This window comes from Bufo bufo, chromosome 3, assembly GCF_905171765.1.
Source record: "Bufo bufo chromosome 3, aBufBuf1.1, whole genome shotgun sequence".
Taxonomy (NCBI): Eukaryota; Metazoa; Chordata; class Amphibia; order Anura; family Bufonidae; genus Bufo; species Bufo bufo.
The window spans coordinates 71948169-71973584 of record NC_053391.1 but is presented as its reverse complement, the minus strand read 5'-3'; the positions used below and the strand labels follow the sequence as shown (position 1 = coordinate 71973584).

General features: G+C 41.7%; 1 protein-coding gene across 3 annotated transcripts in view; it reads left to right on the top strand.

The window, feature by feature from the left end:
- Positions 1–8619, top strand: part of GBE1 (1,4-alpha-glucan branching enzyme 1) — a 235480-nt gene extending 226861 nt beyond the window's left edge. For all 3 annotated transcript variants that reach the window (XM_040423242.1, XM_040423241.1, XM_040423243.1), the window contains exons 16-17: positions 2993–3110; positions 7800–8619. In XM_040423242.1, the coding sequence (XP_040279176.1) occupies positions 2993–3110; positions 7800–7853 (172 nt within the window). In that variant the 3' untranslated portion in view covers positions 7854–8619. The remainder of the gene's footprint in view (positions 1–2992; positions 3111–7799) is intronic.
- The last annotated feature ends 16797 nt before the right edge of the window (positions 8620–25416 follow it).

Genomic DNA, 25416 nt, shown 5'->3' with positions numbered 1-25416 from the left:
CAGCAATTTGTCTGTACCTCACATGGAGCCAGAACCTTCTCTCCCCATTTAGTACACCAATTGTGCTCTTTCGTCTGCAGCTCTCTTTGTATCACAGCTCACGGTGTGTGTCCTTTCTCTGAGGGCATGTTCTTTCTGATGCAACTCTCTATAAATGTCTTTCACCTCTGTCACCATTACATGTTATTTTGAATTATATAAAGACAACATGTAATGGTGACAGAGCCACTGTAAGTGCAGATACAAATAAGCATAATATTAATGTCATTTATGCCAGAAGTTGATACTGTTCCAAGAATGTTGAAGGTAGCAATGAATCTGTAAAAACTGCAGCAGGAGCTACCAGAGAGATGGAGTATGATTTTGATTTGTGTTTATAAAGTCAATTTATAATTTTATTTCATAAACACAGAGGTCCTGATTTATCATACCTTTACTCCAGAATTCTGGCGTCATAAAGTCGCTTTTGCGACTTTTTGCACTGATGCTAAATTTAAATGATCACACTAAATTTTGCAACTTTTTTGCACTGGCTTGCGCAAAATTTTGTGGCTTTTTGCATTCTTAGGCTCCATTCACACGTCCGTGGTGTGTTGCGGACCCGCAAATTGCGGATCCGCAACACACCCGCCCGGCACCCCTATATAAATGCCTATTCTTGTCCGCAAGCTGCGGACAAGAATAGGACACGTTCTATCTTTTGCGGAGCTGCGGACCTGAAGATCGGAGCCGCGCTCCGCAAATGCTGATGCTGACAGCACACTGTGAGCTGTCCACATCCATTCCGTCCCTATAGAAAATTAATGGGTCCGCACCCGTTCCGCAAAATTGCGGAACTGATGCGGACCCATTTGCAGACGTGTGAATGGAGCCTTACACCACTCACTACAGTTTTGTAAAGTTTCTCTCGAGATTTATCACTGAGGGTGGAGTAGGAAAGTTGGAAATGTTTCTCTAGATAAAAGTGTTAGTTTAAGGATAAGTCTACTTTCACACCTGCATTTTTCCTGCATCCATCATGGATCAGCAAAAATGCCTCCGTCAGGATAATACAACCAGCTGCATCCGTTATTAATGGATCCGGTTGTATTATGTCTAAAATAGCCATGACGGATCCGCCACCAAAACCATTGTAAGTCAATGGGCACCAGATCCGTTTTCTTTTGTGTTCGAGAAAAACAATCAAGAATGTGTTCAAAAATGTGTACAATAAATGTGGTAAGAGGTGAAGGTGTAAAAATTTCTAGTCTTTAATAGAATGCAACTGAATTTGCTTTTACTACTGTCTGGTATTCCACTAACCAAGCAAGGTTATCCTATTATTATGGAGAGAGCATTGATGAATCTCTCTGCATTAGGTTGCAAACTTTTTTTTTTTTGTAAGAAGCAAATTGCATTTTTACTAGGCCAGTTAATATCGTACATAAACGTTAAACTATTCTGGATATTCCATGGTTCTCATTTAATTGAGTTAAAAAGCCAATTGATCTGTTTAGTATCATTTGCATTCCTTTATTGTGCAGTTTTATGTTTCATTATGCATTCATGGCATATTATACATTACTTTGTTTGGGTATTTATGTTTTAAATCTCTTTATAGGCAAAGTAATTTAATAAGTAATTAACCTTATAGATAAAGCCACACTTCCAGCTTTACTATTGTTTGGTAAGAATGGTTTCATTTCTGCCGTACAGTACGATGGACAGACATCGAAGATGTAATAAACTGGAAGCTTAATGAAACTGAAGAACGAGAACTTTCCTTTTATAATGGCCAAAGCCATTCCAAAGACTTCAACGAATATTTGTTGTCTAATTAAGACTCGTTTTAGTTGATCGTCTTTGGTTCATAATTGTGGTGCAGGACCAATAAACTGAAACGGTGAAAAAAGCTGCACAACTAGCAGGCAATTTTCAAGGTTTAGAGGCAGATCTTTGCAACCATAATTCTTGCAAAATGCATTCCTGTTTACATGCTTAGGCCGGATACACAAATACGTGACCCAAATGTATTATACGTCCACATTACTGGGATCAAAATTTGAAGCTCTTTTCGGAAACCACGGACACTGTGTCCTGTGGACTCGAGGAGAGAGACCATCCAGCTTATTATCTGCGCACAGTTAAAAAGCCTTAATCTCTGATGGTAGGAGGTTGCATTAGTGCCTATGGGGTAGACAGCTTACACATCTGGAAAGGCACTATCAATGCTGATAGAGGTTTTAATACAACATATGCTCCCATCCAAACAGCGTCTCTTTCAGGGAAGTCCTTGCATATTTCAGTAAGACAATGCTAAATCACATACTGCATCTATCACAACAGCATGGGTTCTCAGAAGAAAAGTCCAGGTGCTGAACTGTCCTGCGTGCAGTTCAGACCTTTCATATAGTAGAAAACATTTATAGTGAAATAAAAATATGGCAAAGAAGACCTAGGACTGTTGAGCAGCTATAATCCTACATCAGACAAGAATGGGGCAACATTCCTCTCCCAAAATTCGAGCAATTGGTCTCCTCACTTCCCAGATGTTTACAGACTGCTGTTAGTGTATGCTACACGATGGTAGACATGGCTCCGTCCCAACTTTTTTGAGATGCATTGCTGCTATCAAGTTCTAAATAAGTTAATTTTTTCCCCATGAAATGGTAAAATGTCTCAGCTTCAACATCTGATCTCTGTTCTATGATCTGATGTGAATAAAATATGGGTCTGAGATATTTCCTTCTGTTCTTATTTACATTTTATACAATGTCACAACTTTTTAAGAGTTAGCTTTGTAGATATCATGTACAATAAACCCCTTTAATCCCCTTGTATTCCCTTTCTCTGTATTATTACCATTTCTGACAGCGCCTGTAAAGTAATATTCCCTGTTACTGTGTTTTTTTTGTTTTTGTTTTGTTTTTCTAACTTTGAGAACTTTGTTGATGGTTGACATCTTTACTTTTATTGTTTTAAATAAGTATTTTCCTTAATGAATTGAATCCAAGTATATGATAGTGTTGGACACTGATTCCGAAGAGTATGGAGGACATCAAAGAATTGATCACAAGACAGAATTCTTTACTGAAAATTTTCCTTATAATAACCAACAGTATTCTATCTTGGTAAGTATGACTTAAAGCAAAGTTTTAAAGGGGTTGTCCCACTCCAGCAGATGGCATTTATCATGAAGAGAAAGTTAATACAAGGCACTTACTAATGTATTGTTATTGTCCATATTGCCTCCTTTGCTGGCTTGATTCTTTTTTCCATGACATTATACACTACTCGTTTCCATGGTTATGACCATCCTGTAATCCATCAGCGGTGGTCATGCTTGCACATTATAGGAAAAAGTTTACGTATAATAGAGGTAAGGGTTACATGAAAACTTGGACTATCGTGTATTGGCCTGTATACACAATAGGCGGCTCCTCTTGTGAATGCAGGTAACAGAGTCTGATCTATTCTTTAATAAAACGGTTGTCCCATCTCTGGGAGTTACAGAAGCATCGTTCACTACAATAGGAGTTACAGAAACATTGGAGCGTTGGCCCACTTGGCTGTTTCCGTAAGCCCAGCTTAGTCTCAACCCGCTACGGAAACCATGAGCTGGGACAATCCCTTTAACACCTACAAGTCACACACACACACACACACACCACAAGTGTAATGGTATAATATAGTATTATACTTTACTGAAAAATATTAAAAGCAGACAGACAAAATATCAGATAAAAGGTGGCAATCATTTACATGAAGAAACTGCAATGTCACGGATGATGTTGCAGATAGCTGGAAGTTATGGATAAACATCCGACTGGCTTGATCCCAAACTAAGGAGCATAAAGGTGACCCCTATAAAACCCTAAGAGCTCACCCTAACTGCTAAGCACATACAAGGGTCTCAGAGGTAGATGATTGCATGCCCTCGTACCTAGACTGTGACACCTGAAAACCCTATAATAGTGAGGGGACACGACCACCGGCTCCCTGCACTTAATACGGAGGGAGTCAGGGTCACCTAGAATCAAGCCAGCAAGGAAACACAAAACATGAAAGGACTTATCTGAACAAGCAGTAACAGAAGTCTTCAGCAGTGAACACTTCAATCCAGAAAGTAGTATAAACCGCAAAGTGAGGCAGTATGGGAGGGAATATAAAGGGAGGCAATTAGTGTAAATAGGTAACAGCTGGGAGAAGGAAAGGAGATGACAAAGTGAAACCAAAACAAAGAACATCATGCAAGAGGTATAGAAGAATGTCTGTCAGACCTTCTCAGAGAGCTGGCGGTGACATGCATACTGTGGTAATCACAAATGTACATAGTATCGCCACTACGTGCCAGATAACAGCTACTAGAGGATAAATGACCATATGAAGCCATATCTACACAAAAGACTACACAGATATAACGATACTGCTAATGTGGGGATGGAAAAGTACAAAAGATGAATATAGACCACTATGCAGTTTCCATTGTACTGTTCTGTTAGATAAAGTAGACCAGAATATCCCAGGTCATTGGCCATCTTCACATGAAATTGACTTCTCTCGGTGCACAAAAGGCCTGTAAAAAACTGTGAATAATGTCCAGCACTTCAAGAATAAAAAATCTGGGGGGGACATTTATCAAGACCATGTTTTTTTTCCGCCAGTTTTGATTCCCCTGTGCCTCCAGAGGATGCGACAAAGTTATGTAGAGGCGCATGGAGCTTATAGTTTTGTCGCATTCTCCTGCTATCCATACAACAGTCTGAAATCTAGGAGGCTGGTGTAAATTTCTCTCTTTTATTCATGCCAGATAAATGTGCCAGGCTTGCTGTGCCACTCCCTCCCCACCATCGCTTCTCCCCTCGTTCTTGCCACTTGTTAAAAGTGTAGAGGAAGAAGAAAAGTTGCAAAAATGGCATACAAAAAAATCTGCAACTTTAATACGCCAATAAATCCCTTAATAAATGTCCCCTTAGTCTTTTTATAATCCAAAGCTAGCTGTGAAAATTATATTGTGACTGGAGTCTTTAAACAGGTTTTCTGACTTTTTTTTATACTGATCGGTCGAGGTCCGACACCTGGGACCCCCGCTAATCGGCTGTTTGACAAGGCATCGGCGCTTGTGTGAGCACCATGGCTTTGTCGCAGGTCACTAAGCACAGCTTCATACATTGTATAGTGTCTGTGCTTGGTATCGCGCTCGGCCCCATTCACCTAGGCCATGTGACCAATGATCATGATGTCATTGTCCTAGAAAAAACAGAGAAGGCCCCGGCAAGACACGGGACCCCCACCAATCAGATCCTGAGGATAGGTTATCAGTATAAAAATCTCAAAAAACCCTTTTAACTTTAGATAATAAATACAGTGGGCGAAACCAACCTTCACACAGTACATTTTTGTCTACAAAAAAAAAAATATATATATATATATAGCAAATGAGAACCGAACTGAACCCATTATAATCAATAGGATCTGTTCAACTCCGTTCAGTTATGTGCCGAATCCAGCAGTTCTTTTTTTTTTCTCCTATTAAAAATTCAGGGGTCATTTACTATTCCGAAGCACAGATGGCGGCACAACGGTTAGCACCGCTATCTGCGGCTATTCCCTGCTCACGCCAGTGCTAGGATTGTGGGTGTGGGTGGGGAAGGGTACGGCTGGCAGGCCCATCTCCTTTACCTTTTTCTATGCCTGTTCTAGGCGTAGAAAAAGGTCTAAATGTAAGACTTAAGAAATGTGCCCTTCAATATTTATTATCTAAAGTTAAAAGTTTTTTTTGAGCTTTTTATACTGATGACCTATCCTCAGGATCTGATTGGTGGGGGTCCCGGGTCTTGCCGGGGCCTTCTCTCAGTTTTTTCTAGGACAATGACATCATGATCATTGGTCACATGGCCTAGGTGAATGGGGCTGAGCGCGATACCAAGCACAGACACTATACAATGTATGAAGCTTTGCTTGGTGACCTGCGACAAAGCCATGGTGCTCACACAAGCGCCGATGCCTTGTCAAACAGCCGACTAGCAGGGGTCCCAGGTGTCGGACCCCGACCGATCAGTATAAAAAAGTCAGAAAACCCCTTTAAAGATTCCAGTCACAATATAATTTTCACTGCTACCTTTGGATTATATAGACTAAGGGGACATTTATTAAGGGATTTATTGGCGTATTAAAGTTGCAGATTTTGTTGTATGCCATTTTTGCAACTTTTCTTCTTCCTCGACACTTTTAACAAGTGGCAAGAACGGGGGGAGAGGCGATGGTGGGGGGGTGAGTGGCACAGCAAGCCTGGCACATTTATCTGGCATGAATAAAGAGAGAAATTTACACCAGCCTCCTAGATTTTAGACTGCTGTATGGATAGCAGGAGAATGCGACAAAACTATGAGCTCCATGCGCCTCTACATAACTTTGTCGCATCCTCTGGAGGCACAGGGGAATCAAAACTGGCGAAAAAAAAGATGGTCTTGATAAATGTCCCCCCAGATTTTTAATTCTTGAAGTGCTGGACATTATTCACATTGGACTTTGGCCAGTTTTTTTCAGGCCTTTTGTGCACCGAGAGAATTCAATTTCATGTGAAGATGGCCAATGACCTGGGATATGCTGGTCTACTTTATCTAACAGAACAGTACAATGGAAACTGCATAGTGGTCTATATTCATCTTTTGTACTTTTCCATCCCCACCATTGCCAGTATCGTTATGTCTGTGTAGTCTTTTGTGTAGATATGGCTTCATATGGTCATGTATCCTCTAGTAGCTGTTATCTGGCACCTAGTGGTGATACTATGTACATTTGTGATTACCACAGTATGCAGTTTCTTCATGTACATGATTGCCACCTTTTATCTGATATTATGTCTGTCTGCTTTTAATATTTTTCAGTCAAGTATAATACAATATATACCATTGTTAAAGGGATTGTACCATCTCATGGTTTTCGTAGCTGGTTGAGAACTGTCGGCAAAAAAAACGGATCCGCATTTTTGCGGACAGCATACGGCCTTCTGAATGAGCCCTAAGGGATTAAAGAGGACCTGTGTGCTCGCATGAGGTGTCTGTTTTAGTAAATACTTATATTCTCCAAAAAATATCAGCCTAGGAGCATTTTTACGTTGTGCTGTTACTCTTTTACAAATGGACGATACCCTCCAGTGCTCGCAGGCAGGCCGTGCTGGACACATGCTTTTTACCAGGGGGATGGTGAAACCCAGTAACACAACACAAATGTTAAAGAAAAGATGCTCCAAAATAATTATTTTATGAGGAATACAGTTATTTACTAAAACAGAGCTGTCAGGAGAGTACCGGCTTCTCTTTAAGCCGAAAGGGTTATTGGTTTACACAAGCATTCCATTTTTTTAAATCAGTAGAACAATTTAAGTTTTAGTATATTTTTTGTTTTTAGATTCGTGACAACTTGCAGTACATTTTATACAATTCACTTTTGAAAAGAATGTGTTTTTCGTAATCTTTATAAATGAACAGACATTTCAGACCCCATGTTATTGCACTCCACTCATTTGTTGCTCCAAAACGGGTTTCAGCGGCGAAAGAATTCTAATAGACGTGAATGCACCTTCAAGTGTTATTGATGAAAACTCGCTTTAAGAGAGGCTTCTGGTTGCAAATGACTTGCTGCACTCTAGTGGTTAACATTCACCACTTCACGTAACAGTCTCCGAGCTGCTCTGGGCTTGTCTGCACAGAGAAGATCTCATACTATTTGGATAGTCTCTTCTGACAACACGTTTTGATTTTGATTATTATTATTTTATTTTTTTCTCTCTCCTGAATTGTTTTCCTGTATTTCAGGTTTACATTCCATGCAGAGTGGCGCTTGTTCTTCGTAATGTTGACAACCATTAAGGCCTGAAGATGCATCTTTATCTCTTCTGTGTGAGCGCAGGCTGTTTAGAAGTAGAACAATTCACACAATGCGTAGTATTATTGAATGTGCTCAAGGTTATTCACAATAGTCTAATGGATAACTAGATTGAACACGGCATTCTGTCGCCTCATGTACACCTAGATGGAGCCAGACGGCAGCAAATGCCTGGCGCATTTCTAATTCACTGTATTATGAAACGCGTTAGCTGTACATTGTAAATGTTCCATCCTAGGCCTGTGTTTCTGTGAAGCAATACATTTCCTACTATTACTATACTGTATCTGTGTGTAATAGTGACATTTCTATTTGGTTGCACTACAAACTACAGTTAATTTATTGTGACCCGTAGTAATATAATTTTTTTTTGTCATAGTTTAGACCACCTATTGTGTTGTATAACTTGGAAAAATAGCGCAGTCTGCACTACTATTCTGTTCTTTGATAATCAAGATTTTAGGGTGGCCATACACCTTAGTTATGTCAGCTTAAACACTCCTTTTTTCCAACAATTATTCCTCCTTACCTGAGAAACCAAACATGCATGAGTTCTGCATAGTATGGGCATGGGCGATGGCATTAGCGATCACTCCTCCCCATACTGTGGAGGGCATCACAGCGGTCACCTCCACTGACAAGCCAGCGATGGTTGAGAAGGAACGCTTCCTTCCCGGCAATCTCTTGCTACAGTGTGCCATGTAAAGGGGCACTTAAGGGGTTCTCCCACTTCAGCAAATGCCATGTATCGTGTAGAGCCAGCATGCTCAACCTGCGGCCCTCCAGCTTTTGCAAAACTACAAATCCCATAATTCCCGGACAGCCTACAGCTATCAGCCTACAGAAGGGCATGGTGGGAGTTGTAGTTTTACAACAACTGGAGGGCCGCAGGTTGAGCATCCCTGGTGTAGAGAAAGTTAATACAAGAGACTTACTAATGTAATGTGATTGTCCATATTGCTTCCATTTCTGGCTTGATTCCTTTTTCCATCACATTATAGACTGCTCATTTCCATGGTTACGACCATCCTGCAATCCAGCATCGGTGGCCGTGCTCACTTCCGTGGTCCCATCATTTTTTTCTTTATAGTGTGCAGGCATGCCCACTGCTGCTGGATTGCAGGGTGGTCGTAGCCATGGAAACGAGAAGTGTATAATGTGATGGAAGAATGAATAAACCCAGCAAAGGAAGCAATATGGACAATCACAATACATTAGTAAGCGCCTTGTATCCCCTTTCTCTACATGATAAATGCCACTTGCTGAAGTGAGACATCCCCTTTAAGCCTCCTCCCGAATGCTCTGTCAGTGGCTTATCTTCCTTGAGCACAAAAGGTGTGTTGAAATCCAATATGCCCGACAGCTGCTGTTGGCGGATAGATGGTCGGCGGGTCTCACGACGAAGGCAATAAGAAATCAAAACAAAAGCCTAGTAGTAAAAAAAAAAAAAGATTTTATGTCCTGCAAAAAAAATTTAAAATCTTGAAAAACCTACATAAAAGTACCCTTAATCATTTTTTTCTGCCAGTCACTGTTGTAGGAGATAATGCAGTTTTAGCAAAAGTTTTGCAATGAAAAGTAGAATAGATGCATCACTTATATCAATCAATCAGATTGTTTCCTTCATTTTCAAAGGGGCCTCTTAAATTTCTGACATTGGATCATGCTATGGGCAGCTGCTTCACTTTTCCTTTGCATCAGTTTCAGCGATTCTCCTTCACCGTCTGTACAACACATTGAAGGATCTACATATTCCCTAGTGCACTTCTTTTAATGAGAGATGTGATTTAGTACAGCCAATTCAATGGGTGCAAGTGCTCCTTGTAGGCTAATGTTTTTCTCCCACTTCAGGGAGCCCGCTCAGCACTTCAACACAGTTAAGAGGGATCTACTCCCATTATACTTGATAGAAGGACATAGAGCTTCTGCGGGTACTACGTTATTATGTAGAACTTGCCTCATGACTTCCACTTAATGGAAGTAGAAAAAGTTAGAAAACAACACCAGGCCTGACACTGGGTTAGTCTGGCACAGCTTGCACTGGTGGAGTTTGCACGCCAGTGTTAATAAGGCAGCATCCTTTTAAGTAGAGTTGTCGGACTGCATGTCCACAGTAACCAGTCTGTCTGAGATTTTTCTTCAGTGGCCGTACACATTAGATCAGGGATGGCCAACCTGCGGCTCTCTTGTAAAACTACAACTCCCACCATGCCCTGCTGTAGGCTGATCACTGTAGGCAGTCTGGGCATGCTGGGAGTTGTAGTTTTGGAGAACCTCAGGTTGGCCATGCTTCCATTAGATGAATGTCAACTAAAATAGCCAATTCAGCAGAAAAAAAGCCAACTATTTAATATTTATGGGGTTGTCACGACACTCCAGAGGTAAGTAGGGTCAGGAATGTTCGATTTTAATATATGCAAATGACCATCTAGTAGAAATGGGGGGTGTTGCCATTACACCCAGAGGCTCTGCTCTCTCTGCAACTGTCACACCCTGTCCTCTTTGATTGACAGGGCCAGGCGTGATCACGTTTCCACTGCCTGGTCCTGTCAATCCAAGTACAGAGGGCGCGGCAGTTGCAGAGAGAGTAGAGCCTTTAGGTGTAATGACGACGCGCCCGTTGCTCCTAAAGGCTCATTTGCATATGTTAAAACTTCATTTTTCTCAACAATGCAGGCACATATGAACATGGGACCAACACAGATGCCTTCAGCTACAGAGCGCACATGTAACAGGTCAGACAGTTCCATAGGTACCAATCTGCTGACACGTGTCCTTTCAAGGATAAATTGCTTTACTTGGCTATAGCCAGTACTGTCACCTTTTAGTACCTTTACTTCTATTGGTAAATGATAGGAATGTGAGTTTGCTGTGCACGTTGCTACTTTTGCTAAGTAGTTGGAGCATTGGGATTGAATAGCTCCTCCCAAGAAATTGAGTTTGGAAAGGAACTTAAAGGGGTTGGCCACTTTCTGGTTACTGTTGACCAATGTGTTTGTGAGAGGATTACATTGTATATGGCACTTACTGATATTACCCTTGTATAAATTCTGCATCATTTCTATATTTTATAATGTATGCCCCATTATTTACAAAGTCTTTGTGCTGTCCACACAGAGGTCTTGTCCATAAGATGGCCGCTGGTGGGACTAGGCAGATCACCTCATTGTGAGGTCTCCTCCATTCACACTGCCCTGCACTAAACTCCCAACAGAACAAGTACAGATGGTGGGTGCAGGGTATCATGGACAGGACCTCTGTGTGGACAGCACTGAAGACTTTTTTTAAAATTCTGTACTGTTTTCATAAGATATTCTCCCTTGTTTACAGAATTTCAACAAATGCTACATTAGTAGGTGCCACATAGTCATCTCACAAACACATTGGTCAACAATAATCAGAAGGTAGCCAACCCTCTAAGGAATGCCCACATACATTATTTTAGCACACCCAGCTTCTGAGGAATGGCACACTGCACTAGACACGATAGCAAAATATTAGTTAATATAATTTTTTTAATGTTTTTTGGAGGGTACATACTTGGAAAAAGGGATATATAACTGCATAGTTTTAGTTTGGTACTTCCGTTTCCTATATTTTTCAAGATGTCTTGGTTTTTGCTTTTTCATGGTTTTAAAGATTTTTTGGTTCTTTATTTATTTTACCCATATAAAGTGTGGTTTGTTTGGTTTACTTCAGCACATAGATGTAACATGAATATGTATACTTTATTTTTTCTTGTAAAGTACCAAGAAACAGGGCTGAAACATAATCCAGAATACTGCATTTGTTGACAGCGGTCCAGGAAATCCTATCGGTTACTGCATATCACATATATTATGTAGCGCGTGTCCTTTGCAAGAGCAATATTAATATTTTGTTGGAAATTCTTTCTTATGGTCCTCATGTATCAAAACCACCTCAAAAACCATCGATGAACTCCTAGATTGTGGTTACTGTGGGCTGAATGCAGAATAAGGCTACTTTCACACTAGCGTTCGGGGCTCCGCTTGTGAGCTCCGTTTGAAGGGTCTCACAAGCGGCCCCGAACGCATTCGTACTGCCCCAATGCATTCTGAGTGGATGCGGATCCGCTCAGAATGCATCAGTCTGGCAGCGTTCAGCCTCCGCTCCGCTCAGCAGGCGCTTGCAGCGTTCGGGTGTCCGCCTGGCCATGCAGAGGCAAACGGATCCGTCCAGACTTACAATGTAAGTCAATGGGGACGGATCCGTTTGAAGTTGACCAATATGGCTCAATTTTCAAACGGATTCGTCCCCATTGACTTTCAATGTAAAGTCTGAACAGATCTGTCTGAACTACTTTCACACTTAGAATTTCACACTTAGATACACATAATCTTAGGCTACTTCCACACTTGTGTTGTTAATTCGGGTATTGAGATCCGGCAGAGGATCTTAATACGGGAATTAAATAGATCCGTTTAGATTTTTCACATCAGGATGCATCCGTTCAGTTAGGATGTAGTTGTGTGAGATCAAAACGGGAAAAAATACAGATCCGTCACTAAAGACATTGAAAGTCAATGGGTGACGGATCCTGTTTTTTAGGCTCCTAATTAAACCGATCCATCACCATTGACTTACATTGTTTTCAGTGCCTGATCCGTTGTTTTTTCCGTTTTTATGACAGGACACAAAACCGCAGCTTGCAGCGGTTTTGTATCCGGTCACAAAACGGACTGCTGCCAGAATGGAAAACATCCTGATCCATCCTGAACGGATCTCTTTCCATTCAGATTGCATGAGAACTGAACGGAAACGCTTTTCCCTGTATCGAGATCTTCTGCCGGATCTCAATACCGGAAAACAACAACGCAAGTGTGAAAGTAGCCTTACCAAACGGCTCCCTCCATGCTGTAGAGGTGAGACATTGTATATACACTATAGATATGGTACATACTATGCAGCAAACATTCACCATGTACTGTATGTGTTTTCCCAGTATAGTTTCTTAAAGTTCAGGTCCTAAGATTAGATCTATATTTTCTTTGCCTTTAAAAAGTGCATCTATTTTTACAGTATAATGCAGTTGTCTGTCTTTCACTGAATAGTACATCCTTTGTAATAGTTTTCATTCTCATTTGTCATCACTTTACATAGTGTGTTTTGAAATCAATGAGACAATTAGTACCGCTGTATTCTTGCCTGTGTTTGCAGTATACAATGTAATATGTATCCAATTCAATTAAAGACATAAAAAAAAACATACTTGGAAATATCAGTCCTTGTGTTGAATCTTCTGTGAAGTCTTTAATTCCACAAAAAATTATTAAAATATTTATAGAGTTAGGCCTCCTGCACACGACCGTAGGTGTCCCGTTGCCGTATTGCGGACCGCATTTGCGGATCCGCAGTACACGGGCACCATTCCGTGTGCATTCCGCATCACGGATGCGAACCCATTCGCTTCAATGGGTCCGCAAATCCGGAGATGCGGAATGGTGCGACCAGAAAGCACGGAACGGAACCCTATGGAAGCACTACAGAGTGTTTCATGGGGTTTTGTCCCGTACTTCCGTTCCGAAAAAGGATAGAACATGTCCGATCTTTTTGCGGAACGGCCAGATCGTGGACATATTAAAGTGAATGGGTCTGCGATCCGCTGCGGCTGCCCCACGGTCGGTGTTCGTGCATTGCATTGTAGCACGGCCACGGGGCGCAGGAAGACTTAAAGGGAGCCTGTCATGTGGATATTTGATTATAATCTAACTAATTATATACAATCAATAACTACTAAAAAGTGCCTTAGATGTATTCATTTACTGGTGTGACAGATGGTTACCTCATAATATACACACAAAGATGCCACATGCTAATGAGCTGATTTGAGTCCAGCGTGATGTCATTGAGTCCAGCATTTATTTAATTCAGAGATATAGCCACTCCCCTGCCCACCTGCTGCTGATTCATATGGAAAATAACTGTCAATCAGCAGCAGTTGGGCGGGGAGAGTCAGGAGCTCATGAATATTCATGACTCATCATTATGAGCTGGAGCTTTTCAATACAAGATGTTGGCAGATTGAATGGGTCAATTAAAGAGAATCAGTCACTTATTTATGTTGCCCTTAGTTAGGACACCATAAAACTGGTGACAGGTTCCCTTTAAGCAATGAGATCTAAGTCTGGGGGTATGTTCACAGCGTATAGGGCCATTCTTGGATGTGGTTGGAATTTATGGATATGTTAATAAATAATTCCATGCCCAATATAATCCAGATGGCCGCACTGTAAAGATGTATTTGTGCCACTAATTTGGCATTCAGTGATGCACTATGGTAAAAAGTAGTTTATTCCTGTGTGCCACTGTTCGTATGTATTCAAATGACCATTATAGAGCATCTAATGCACATGTAGTGATGGTGATCACCAGTTGACACCTATATGTCTCATAATTAAGTTCTGAAACACGATTTGTAACAGGAACCGGCATACTACCACCAGAGTCACTATTATCCATATAGAGCCATACTTTGAGAAACAGTTGGATGTTTTTTGCACCGGTTTGGACAGTCCACAAGCATCAGATTAACCAACATTGATTTGAAGCACTCCAAGCAGAACTCCATTTGCCACACAGCGGCAAACCACACCCAACGCCTTCAAGGGGAACACTGCCAACTGGAACTGAAACAAATCAGAGGTCATCAGTAGACATACCATTTGACTGTATACTGTGCTTGACATCCATCTACTCTACTATAGTTGTAAATACCAGATTATGGAATTTTACTGCATTTTGTGGGCTTTAACCCCTGTCAACATCTGACAAAATATATATACATTGGAAGCCTGAGAGAAATGTACGGCTCAGGCGGTGAGCCCGCTCTATAAACGGTGGTGCCAGCTGTGATATACAGCTGAAACCCATCTGCAGTGACCGGGATCAGAGATTACTCTAGTCCCTTTTATTTAACCTCTCAGATGCTGTGGTCAATCCCCACTGTTTTCTTATTTATCTCAGCCAGGCTCCTGCATGAGAACATGCAAGTACTATCTATGCTATTTCCTCCCCCTAGGTAATAGTTTGTAGATACCTCGCTCTGGTGTCACAACTCCACAGTAAAGTCAGTGAAGTAACTGACTACTAGCACATGTTGGCTATCAGCAAGCGCGACGTACTTGTTGTGCACACCAGTCATCCTTACTTGCAGTAGATCAGACGTTACAAGTGTGGCACAGAGCTTGCTAATTTTAAACATTAGGCTGTTCTCATATGGCATAGGAACTATTTGCGTTTCAGCAGGAAATAATAAAAGTTATATTTTATTACATTTAGTGCTTTTATTTATCAGGGACAAGAAGGGCATTTACAGCCAGATGGCAATTAGCGCAATTACAATAGTATTGCCCATTCCCTGATAGGATCTCTTCTTTAGTCTTGGTGGTTTTCTGGCATTTTGCTAATACCTCTATAGGAGAAGAATGTCATGAAGAAAACACCACTGTGTGCAAAATAAAATAAAAAAGACCGAAAATAAAAAGCACCAAACTTATTGTGCATGGTAAAAGCCCTACAAAAAAAAAGCTGAAACTGATATTTTCTGGTCACTTCCCTAATAATTTGGAATAAAAAGCGATCAAAAAGTCACATGTATCCCAAAGTACAAAAAAAGCTCTCATACAGCTTTAGCAATAGAAAAATATGAATTTTAGTTGTTTTTTTTTAAATAGCTTTTACTTTTTTTTAAATAAAAAAATATCAAAAACGATATAAGTTCTGTATCACTATAATCATATTAATTCTAGAGTAAAAAGTTGTGAACAGATCTATTATAGAATGAAGAGGCGCCCCTATGTAGGGGGAAAAAATTGGTCTCCCTGAACATAGGATTGATTTTTAGATGGGTTGGGTTGGGCAAATTATTTTATATTGAATATGTGGAAATTTGGGGAATGGAATTCTTGTAAAATTGATTTTAATATATTTAGATTATTTTTTTATTCAATAAAGTAAAATGAAAAAAACTATAAAGTTGACTTTTCATTGTAACAGTGAGTGCCATAAAGATAGAACAAACAAAACAAAAAAAGGATAATTGCTAAATTGTGGGGTTTTTTTTTCCATTCTGCCCCACAAGTAATCTTTTTTTACAGTTTTGCAATACATTTTATGAAATACTAAACGGTGGTATTAAAAAGTAGAACTCATTTTGCAAAAAACAAGCCCTCTTACGGCTATTTCAATAGAAAAATAAAAAAGTTGTGGTTCTTGGAATGTCAGAAGGAAATTTAAGTAAAAACTGGCTATAATGGGAAAGGGTTAAAATACAGAGCATCTTGAGTTTTTAGCTAAGATTCTTGGCAGCTTTGCCCTCTTTTATAGTTATGTTGTTTGACAAAACTTCTTTTTTTTGTACACATTGCCAACGCGTTCTATAAATACAAATTTTGATCTATTTATAGCGCTAAAACCCATATTTCCATTTACATGATCACAGAGCAATTTACATGATGGTTTACAAGTCTTCTCCAGCTGTGATATCAAAAGCTACACAAGATATTTTAGAATATATTAATATAATTAACATGCAATTTGTTATCAACAAATTAAGATTCATGTCAACAGACGTTGAATGCTTCTGTAAACTGAAAATTTTAGGAAAAGAGAAACATATGTCCATAGATATGATCCAGCTAATAATATAGATAGAAGCCACCAGATCCCTTTTTATAAGTTTCAGCTTACACGCAGTGGAATATAGATTGTTTGTTCTTCTGTTAGTACACCTTGCTCAGTTGCCCACTGTCCAAGACTCTCTAGGATTAAGAACTTTGAAAAAATGTTCATCTACCTATATATCTCCATAGACTTGGTATGAATTAACATAAGATCACCTTTGTGATCCACTGTCATCAAGGAAAGCACACTGCAAAAGCATGCATGCCATCAACGTTCAGCGTGGTTTCACATGTACAGTCCTGGCCAAATGTTTTGTTTAGTTTTTTTATTTCATTTTTTTGTTGTTTCTATGGTATACTGAAGTAGTTTCATACTTGACAACTACATTATTTTTATACACATACTCAATATTTCCAGTGTTGGCGCTTCTTTTTCAAGACTTTTGCAATTCACCCTGGCATGCTGGATTTCCGCTTCTGGGTCAAATCCTGACTGATGACAACGTGTTCTTGCTAAATCAGTGCTCCAACTTTATCACAATTTCTGTGTGGGTTTTTTGTCCACCTGATTTTTGATGATTGACTACAGGTTCTCAATGGGATTGAGATCTGGAGAGTTTCCTTGCCATGGACACACAATTTCAATGTTTTGTTCATTGAGCCACTTAGTTATAACTTTTCCCTTGTGACCTGGTAATCATGCTGAAAATGCATTGTTCATTACCATTTTTCTCTTGGGTGGTTGGGAGAGGTTTCTGTTGGAGGATGTTTTGATACCATTCTTTATTCGTGGCAGTGTTCCTAGGCAAAATTGTGAGTGAGACGATTCACTTGAATGAGAAGCCACGACACACATGAATAGTCTCAGGATGCTTCAAATTTGGCATGGTCATTGAGGTGAAGGCTTTTGAAGGATGGCCTGGTGCCAAGAAGGGCAGCAAAGAAGCTTCTTCTCTCCATGAAAGAACTGGAGTAAAGTAATACTGTCTGATGAAGCCCCATTGAGCCTGTTTGGAACATCTGGAAAGACGATTGTCAGGGGAAGAAAATGTGAGCGCTACCATGAGTCTTGTGTAATGCCAACAATAAAAAATCCTAAGGTCATTCATGTGAGGGGTTGCTTTTCATCCAAGGTAGAGGGCTCACTCACAATTTTGCCTAAGAACACTGCCATGAATAAGGAAGGGTATCAAACATCCACCAAGATCAACTTTTAACAATCCAAGAGCAATTTGATGGTGATCAATGCATTTTCCAGCATGATGGAGCACTATGTCACAAGGCAAAAGGGATCTCTAAATCGCTCAGTGAACAAAACATTGAAATTTTAGGTCCATGGCCAGGAAACTCCCCAGATTTCAATCCCATTGAGAAACTGTGGTCAATCTTTAAAAAGTGGGTGAACAAACAAAAACAGAAATTGTGATAGCACTGGTTAGACAAGAATGGGTTACCACCTGTCAGGATTTGGCCCAAAAGCTGATATCTGACATGACAGGGCAACTTGCAGGAGTCTTGAAAAAGAAGGGTAAACACTGTAAATATTGAGTCTTTAAACTTGATGAATTTGTCAATGAAAGTTATAAAACGTATGAAATGCTTATGATTGTACTTCGGTATGTCATATAAACATCTGAAAAAAGATAGTAAAACACTTTGTGAAAACAAAAATCTGTGTTGGTCTCAAAACTTTTGGCCACGAGTGTAGTTTAAAAAAAGAAAGCCACTGCAGTTTTTTCCACCAAAATTGGATCCAACAGAAAGGAGACACTTTTTTGTCATCCGTTTATGACTTTGACTACTACTACAAACCTTCATTTAAAAAAACAAAAAGAACTGTGAAACCACCCTGAAAGTTCTCAGTAATTTTAAGGGTAAGGCCACACAGTCAGGTTTCTGTATGCAGTTTTGGAAGCCAAAATCAGAAGTGCATAATAGGAGAGAAAGTATACAGGAGAGATACAACTTCTCCACTTTTTTTTAAATAACTCCTGGTTTTGGCTTCCAAAACTACATGCGAAGTGACCATACCCTAACAATAAAAGGGTTTTCCTGGAAAAGATAATGATGACTTATCCTCAGGATATGTCATCGTTATCACATCACTGGGGATCCAAGTCCCGGCATCTCTGCTGATCAGCTGTTTCAGGGAGCCGCTGAGCTTTCCAGCACTCTGGTGAGCAATGCAGGCTATCGGCAGATGTCCAAGGGCAGCACCCGTACATCGTATAATGGCAGTGCTTGGTATTGCAGCTCTTTCCCATTGACTAGAATAGGGCTGAGCTGCAACTAGGTCATGTGATCGATGTACAGTGATGTTAGCTGAGCTGAGGCATGGGTGTGGCACTCCTGCAGATTTGATACTGATGATCTATCCTGAGGATAAGCCATACATTTATTTTCCTGGACCCCTTTAATTTCCTCTTTTAAGGATTTGCCATCAGTGGGGGATCTAACATCCAGTTCTTTTACTGTGCTAATTGACAGGGGTCAGGCCGTCCAATAAATGAAGCATTAATGGAACGTACAGGTTTAGAGAAACCTGGTTTAACAAACTCCCCTCTCCATGCTTCCTCAGTGTTTGCTACTGACCACTGCCTCTGCTATATACATAGAGATAATACTGATAGTAGGGCTGAGTGATGGCTGCTCAGAGGTCATGGCTGCCGCACCAATAACTGCAGGTAGCTGTCCAGCCAATCCAGAAGTGTGAATGATCAACAAGAGGCTTGGTCAACGGACCAGAAGGTTAGTGCAGCCAGTCTCAGACCTTGGCTATCTCTTTGAATCTGCTCTGCTCTAGTGTTCGGCCAATGCTAGTTATTGTCTCTTCATTCTAATGTTCATGATTGTTTATTTGACTTTGGATTCTCTGACCCAGTTTGTCTCACTACTTCTGAATTAACCCCTGCTGTCCTGTCCTGGATTCGACCCTGGAAAGTCTGGATTCCCATTTGCCTGCTGTTCTGACACTTCTAGCCCTTCCTGACAATAGACCTGACTTTAACTCTGCCTATGATTTTACTCTATTACCCAGCATTGACTTCCGTCCTCCGTTTCCTCTTACACCTGTTGTTTTTGCCACCATTCATTGCCTATTCTGCAGATTAGCCTGTGGTTTTGCACAAGCCAAGTCCAGCCCTCCTTGTGTGGGCAAGACTGAATACCTGCAGTCTCTTAGACTCTGCTAACTAGAGTGGCAGCACAACTGCTAAACAGTTAGTTCTCTCAAGTACCATTAAACAGTGCCACCCCTGTCTACGGGTTGTATCTGGTATAAATAATCGGCTCCATTGAAATGAGTGTGTTGAGCAGCGATCCCACACACAACTCATGCACAGGCACTGTTTTATGAGGAAACTACCCACGTTTTTATATTGCTGAACAACCCCTTTACAGTTGATTAAAGTGTAACTGTCACTCTTATTTTATTTTTTTCTATTGTTCCTCATAGCTGACGTAAAATTAAAAATTGTTCTGAGGATGCAGAGACAGTTCAATGCAATAGTGAAGCAGGAAGCCATCAGCTCCCTGCTTCACCATTCCCCAGCTTGTGTCCTTGTTGGGGACAATGTGGTGACACCTCATGCCTGCTCGACTTTGTAGGAGATGTTTGTAGGCCAGAGAATTGGCGTCTGTGCTCCACCTAAACAAACCCAACAGGCATGATGTGTCATCCTGTAACACACCTGCTGGACAGTACAGGATGTGCTCAACTCTTGGGGGGAACAGGTCTAGGTGACAATTTTTATTTTTTTATTAACACATTAACAGTATAGGGGAGGGCACTATGGGGACATAACTACTGTGTGGGGGGCACTATGGGGGCATGACTACTGTGTGGGAGCACTAGGGGGGCATAAATACTGTGTTGGGGCACTATGGGGGTATCAATACAGTGTATGGTCCCTATGGGGGTATAAATACAGTGTGGGGGCACTATGAGGAAGCTGCTTCTGTTGTCCCTCTTTGGCCTTTTGAAAAGTTGGGAGGTATAGTACAGGGCTTCTTACAATACTATAGACCAAGGATCAGCAACCTTTGGCACTATATATGTTGCGAAACTACAAATCCCAGCATGCACACTTACTTGGCTGTTCTTGTAACTCCCATAGAAGTGAAAGGAGGATTCTGGGAGTTGTAGTTTCAGAACAGTTGGAGTGCCAGAGGTTGCTGACCTATGTTTATCTAACTGTTGCAAAACTACAACCCCTGTCATGTACTGACAGCCTGCAGCCATCAGGGCATAATAGGAGTTGTAGTTTTGAAACAGCTGGAGAGTCACAGGTTGGTAAACATAGGTCTACAGTATTGTAAGAAGTGATGTAGTAAAATGAGCGCTGTATACATTTTCCTGTGGGGTGGACTTGACTACCCCCACCCTCCTGAGTATTTTAAGTTGGGTCATGAAGAGTATATGTACCAAGTTTCATTGTGAAGAACAAATATACAAACAAGAAACTTTCACAGATAGGCAGACAGCTTGATAGATATACAGTAGTTAGATAGCCCATACAAAAATATGGTAAAAAGCTGTAGAATAAACATTCAGTCTCCAGAGGCGACACTTCTTCATCATAACAACTTTCATTCTGTGAAATAGTCTACCTCAAGAGGTGGCTACAGTAGAAACAGAGGTGTAGCTAGGCTTTCCTGCACCCAGGGCAAGGATTCAGCATCGCAATTACCATCCCCCCCCCTACACAATTGCCACTCAAATTTGCAGCATCAGTTGATGGCACTGAGGGGAAAGCTGGTGGCATTGAGGGGCAAGCTGGTGACACTGGGGGAAACCTGATGGCACTGAGGGGGCAGCTGTTGGCACTGACTGGCAAGCTGGTGGCACTGAGGGGCAAGCTGGTGGCATTGAGGGGCAAGCTGGTGACACTGGGGGAAACCTGATGGCACTGAGGGGGCAGCTGTTGGCACTGACTGGCAAGCTGGTGGCACTGAGGGGCAAGCTGGTGACACTGGGGGGAACCTAATGGCACTGGGGGGCAGCTGATGGCTCTGGGGGGCAAGCTGGTGGCACCGGATGGCATTGGGGGGAAAGCTGGTGGCATTGGGGGGCAGCCGATGGCACTGAGGGGGCAGCTAATGGCACTTAGGGGGACAGCTGATGACACTAGGGGGAGCCTGATGGCACTAGGGGGCAGCTGATGGTACTAGAGGGAGCCTGATGGCACTGGGGCAGCTGATGGCACTGGGGAGCAGCTTGATGTCACTAGGGGGAGCCTGGGGGCACTGGGGGGGGGCAGATGATGCCACTGGGTGGAAGCTGATGGCATGGGGGAACCTGATGGGACAGGGGGGGCAGCTGATGGCACGGGGGAAGATGAGTTTTTATAAAGAAAAATGTTTTTTTAATTAATTTTTTATTAGAGTTCTCGATTAATCGTTGGATCAATCGATAGAATACTCGATTACAAAAATAGTCGATAGCTGCAGCCCCACCATCAACACTTTTGATATGTCTCTATGACATAGCAAAAGTTTCATAAAACTGTAGTTACTTTTTAATGTTGGGAAGGGGACCTGTCTGGGGTCTCTAAACCCCTGGGGGGAGGAGGAGGGGGGGGGGGGGCGTGAATGCAGAGAGGCTATTATAGCCAAGTGATAAAGTACAGGGAAGATACACCATATTGGACTGTACTTTATCACTTGGCTATAATAGCTTGCTGTGCATTCACTCCAGACCCCCAGGGGCTTACTAATCCTATGTTGGAGGGAGGGCAGCAATGTTATTTACATGGGACTGTATGCTGGAGAAGCTGACTGGAGGGCAGAGGTTATTCACATGGGACTGTATGTTGGAGGAGCTAGAGGGAGGGGGTACTTATTTACATGGGACTGTATGTTGGAGAAGCTGACAGGATTGGAGAGATGTTATTTACGTGGGACTGTACAGCATGTTGGAGAAGTTGACAAGAGGGGATAAGTTATTTACATGGGATTATATGTTGGAGGGGGCTGTACGGAGGGGAGACATGTTATTTATACTAGTGATAGTTCCCCTGCATGAATACCAACCTCTTAAGGCACGTTCACACCACGGCTATTTATTTCTGTCATTTTCCTCCGTTAGGTGAGCAGAACAACGAAACTAACAGAGGTGCTGGGCACATAACGGAGCTGAACAGACTTCACGGACTATGATAGAGTCCGTTCAGTTTCCGTCTGGGATCTTGTCCTTCATGCAAGGCTTTTTTGTCCGGTCTTTTTAACAGAATCTGCAACACAGCCACGAACGTAGCTTTTAACGCAGATGTGAATAGGTCCATAACACGTACTATGTAAAACGTATTATGTATTCGAATTACTACAACTTTCGTACTCCTACTTAGCTAAAAATACTCCTCAAAAATGATAAGAGGAGCATTTCTAATGTTCTGGAACTAAATGGAGTGCAACATCTGGCCAGCACAGCACTATATTCGCTGCTCCCTGCACCACCTCCATTATGGAAGTGGACATTAGCATTCGCTGTATAAAACTCACTGCCATTTTCCCCCACTTTTAGGGTGAAAAAGTGTATCTTATAGTCTGAACAATATAATAGTTATTTATAAACAAATACATTCATAGGCATATATAGACAATAGTTTGGAGGGAAACGATCTGTTGTACTGGTCAGTCGCTATCTCCACCTGGCAATAGCGCATCGCACCGGTGCGCTGCGGGGGGCATCGCGGTGGCGCTCCTATACCTGTCCCTTGTGAGCCAGCTGACGCACGCCCCCATGTCATGTGATCGGACGGGAGGGGGGAGTGGCTGCACGCAGTAGGTGCGGCTCCCTCCTCCCTGCCCGGTCATGTGACGTGCTGGGCGGGCCTCACCTGGTTCCTGGGAGTGGGTGGCGCGCCTCTGTGATGTCACGCTCTGCATCACTGGGCGTATGCGCTAATCAAGTGCCAGCTGTGGACCACACTATTTAAAGATGGACACTGTTTGTTGTCTTTACCTCCTGACGAAGCCTTTCTCGGCGAAACGCACGTCGAGGTGCAGCTCTGGTCACAGACCTTGGGTTCCGGCATACCATGGGTAATTTGTGTTTTTTGTTTCATGCATTGTTACTTTGTTAATTCAGTATGATTTATTGCTTGCACACCTTGATTGTGTTACTATTTGGTAATCCGCATTTATCGGATTGCCATCTATGTTACCATTGGGGGGTAGGTGTGCTGTGTGTGACCACATTGACTTTTTTTTGTATTATTGTATGTAGCATACACATGGTTATAGGTTACTTTGGGTGAACTTACAGCTCTCCTATTAGTATGCAGCTTTATACCCAATGTATGTGACCCCCTTTTCCCTGTTAGTCCGGTATATGTGAGGGAGGTTGATTTTGGTCCCACCACATGGGGCGCACCACCACCCTCTTTACTTTGTGCCTTTATGTTATATTTATTGTCATTTAATGTGTCTTTAATAAACTACATATATTTTATATGTGTGCTCTCTTATTCTATATGGGGTTATTGTTTTTTTTTTTTTGGTTGGAATAGTTTGGAGGGAATACAGTGGCTCTCCTGTGTGGGCAATATGCAAGGTGCATGTGTCTAAGCTGACTCACCCAGTCAGAAAAGGCAGGCGTATAGGAACATAGGAAGACAGGCACTCTATATGAGGTCACCCGCAGATATCAACAAAGGACAAGGGATAGTGTGTGTGTGATAAAAACTATATTTATTTGGGTAGTAATAAAAACGTTATAAATATAGGTCACTCCCAATGTACAGGGAGAGGAGTGGGTGGTGTAAAATAGATGAATGGATAAATGAATAAAGAAAATTAATGTGAAAATGTGATGATAAAACACCCTGTATTGGGCTATAAGTCCAGAATCATGGTATGTAGAACTTTAAATATTAGACAAATATAGTCAATAGCACTTAACAAATAATGGGTAGCTTAATAAAACTTAACGTTTAATAATCTCATATAAAATAATAGGCCCTTAAAGTTTAAAAACTGTTGCATTGAAAACAACTAAAGACTGCATGCGTATATTATCCTGCAGAGTGATCAAAAATAGGGAAGGGACCCGATGTAGGGATAGTGGTAATTGCCATACGCAGGACGCCATGGAGGACACCCGCACTATTCTTCTGTGAACAATGCTCACCTAACATTGAACAGATAAGTACACATAATAGTGATCTTGTGCCTTTGAACTGTTGCTGCAAGCACTTGGGCACACCTTACTGAATGGTTGTGAAATACACTGCTCAAAAAAATAAAGGGAACACTTAAACAACACAATGTAACTCCAAGTCAATCACACTTCTGTGAAATCAAACTGTCCACTTAGGAAGCAACACTGAGTGACAATCAATTTCACATGCTGTTGTGCAAATGGGATAGACAACAGGTGGAAATTATAGGCAATTAGCAAGACACCCCCAATAAAGGAGTGGTTCTGCAGGTGGTGACCTGACCACTTCTCAGTTCCTATGCTTCCTGGCTGATGTTTTGGTCACTTTTGAATGCTGCCGGTGCTTTCACTCTAGTGGTAGCATGAGACGGAGTCTACAACCCACACAAGTGGCTCAGGTAGTGCAGCTTATCCAGGATGGCACATCAATGCGAGCTGTGGCAAGAAGGTTTGCTGTGTCTGTCAGCGTAGTGTCCAGAGCATGGAGGCGCTACCAGGAGACAGGCCAGTACATCAGGAGACGTGGAGGAGGCCGTAGGAGGGCAGCAACCCAGCAGCAGGACCGCTACCTCCGCCTTTGTGCAAGGAGGAACAGGAGGAGCACTGCCAGAGCCCTGCAAAATGACCTCCAGCAGGCCACAAATGTGCATGTAACTGCTCAAACGGTCAGAAACAGACTCCATGAGGGTGATATGAGCGCCCGACGTCCACAGATGGGGGTTGTGCTTACAGCCCAACACCGTGCAG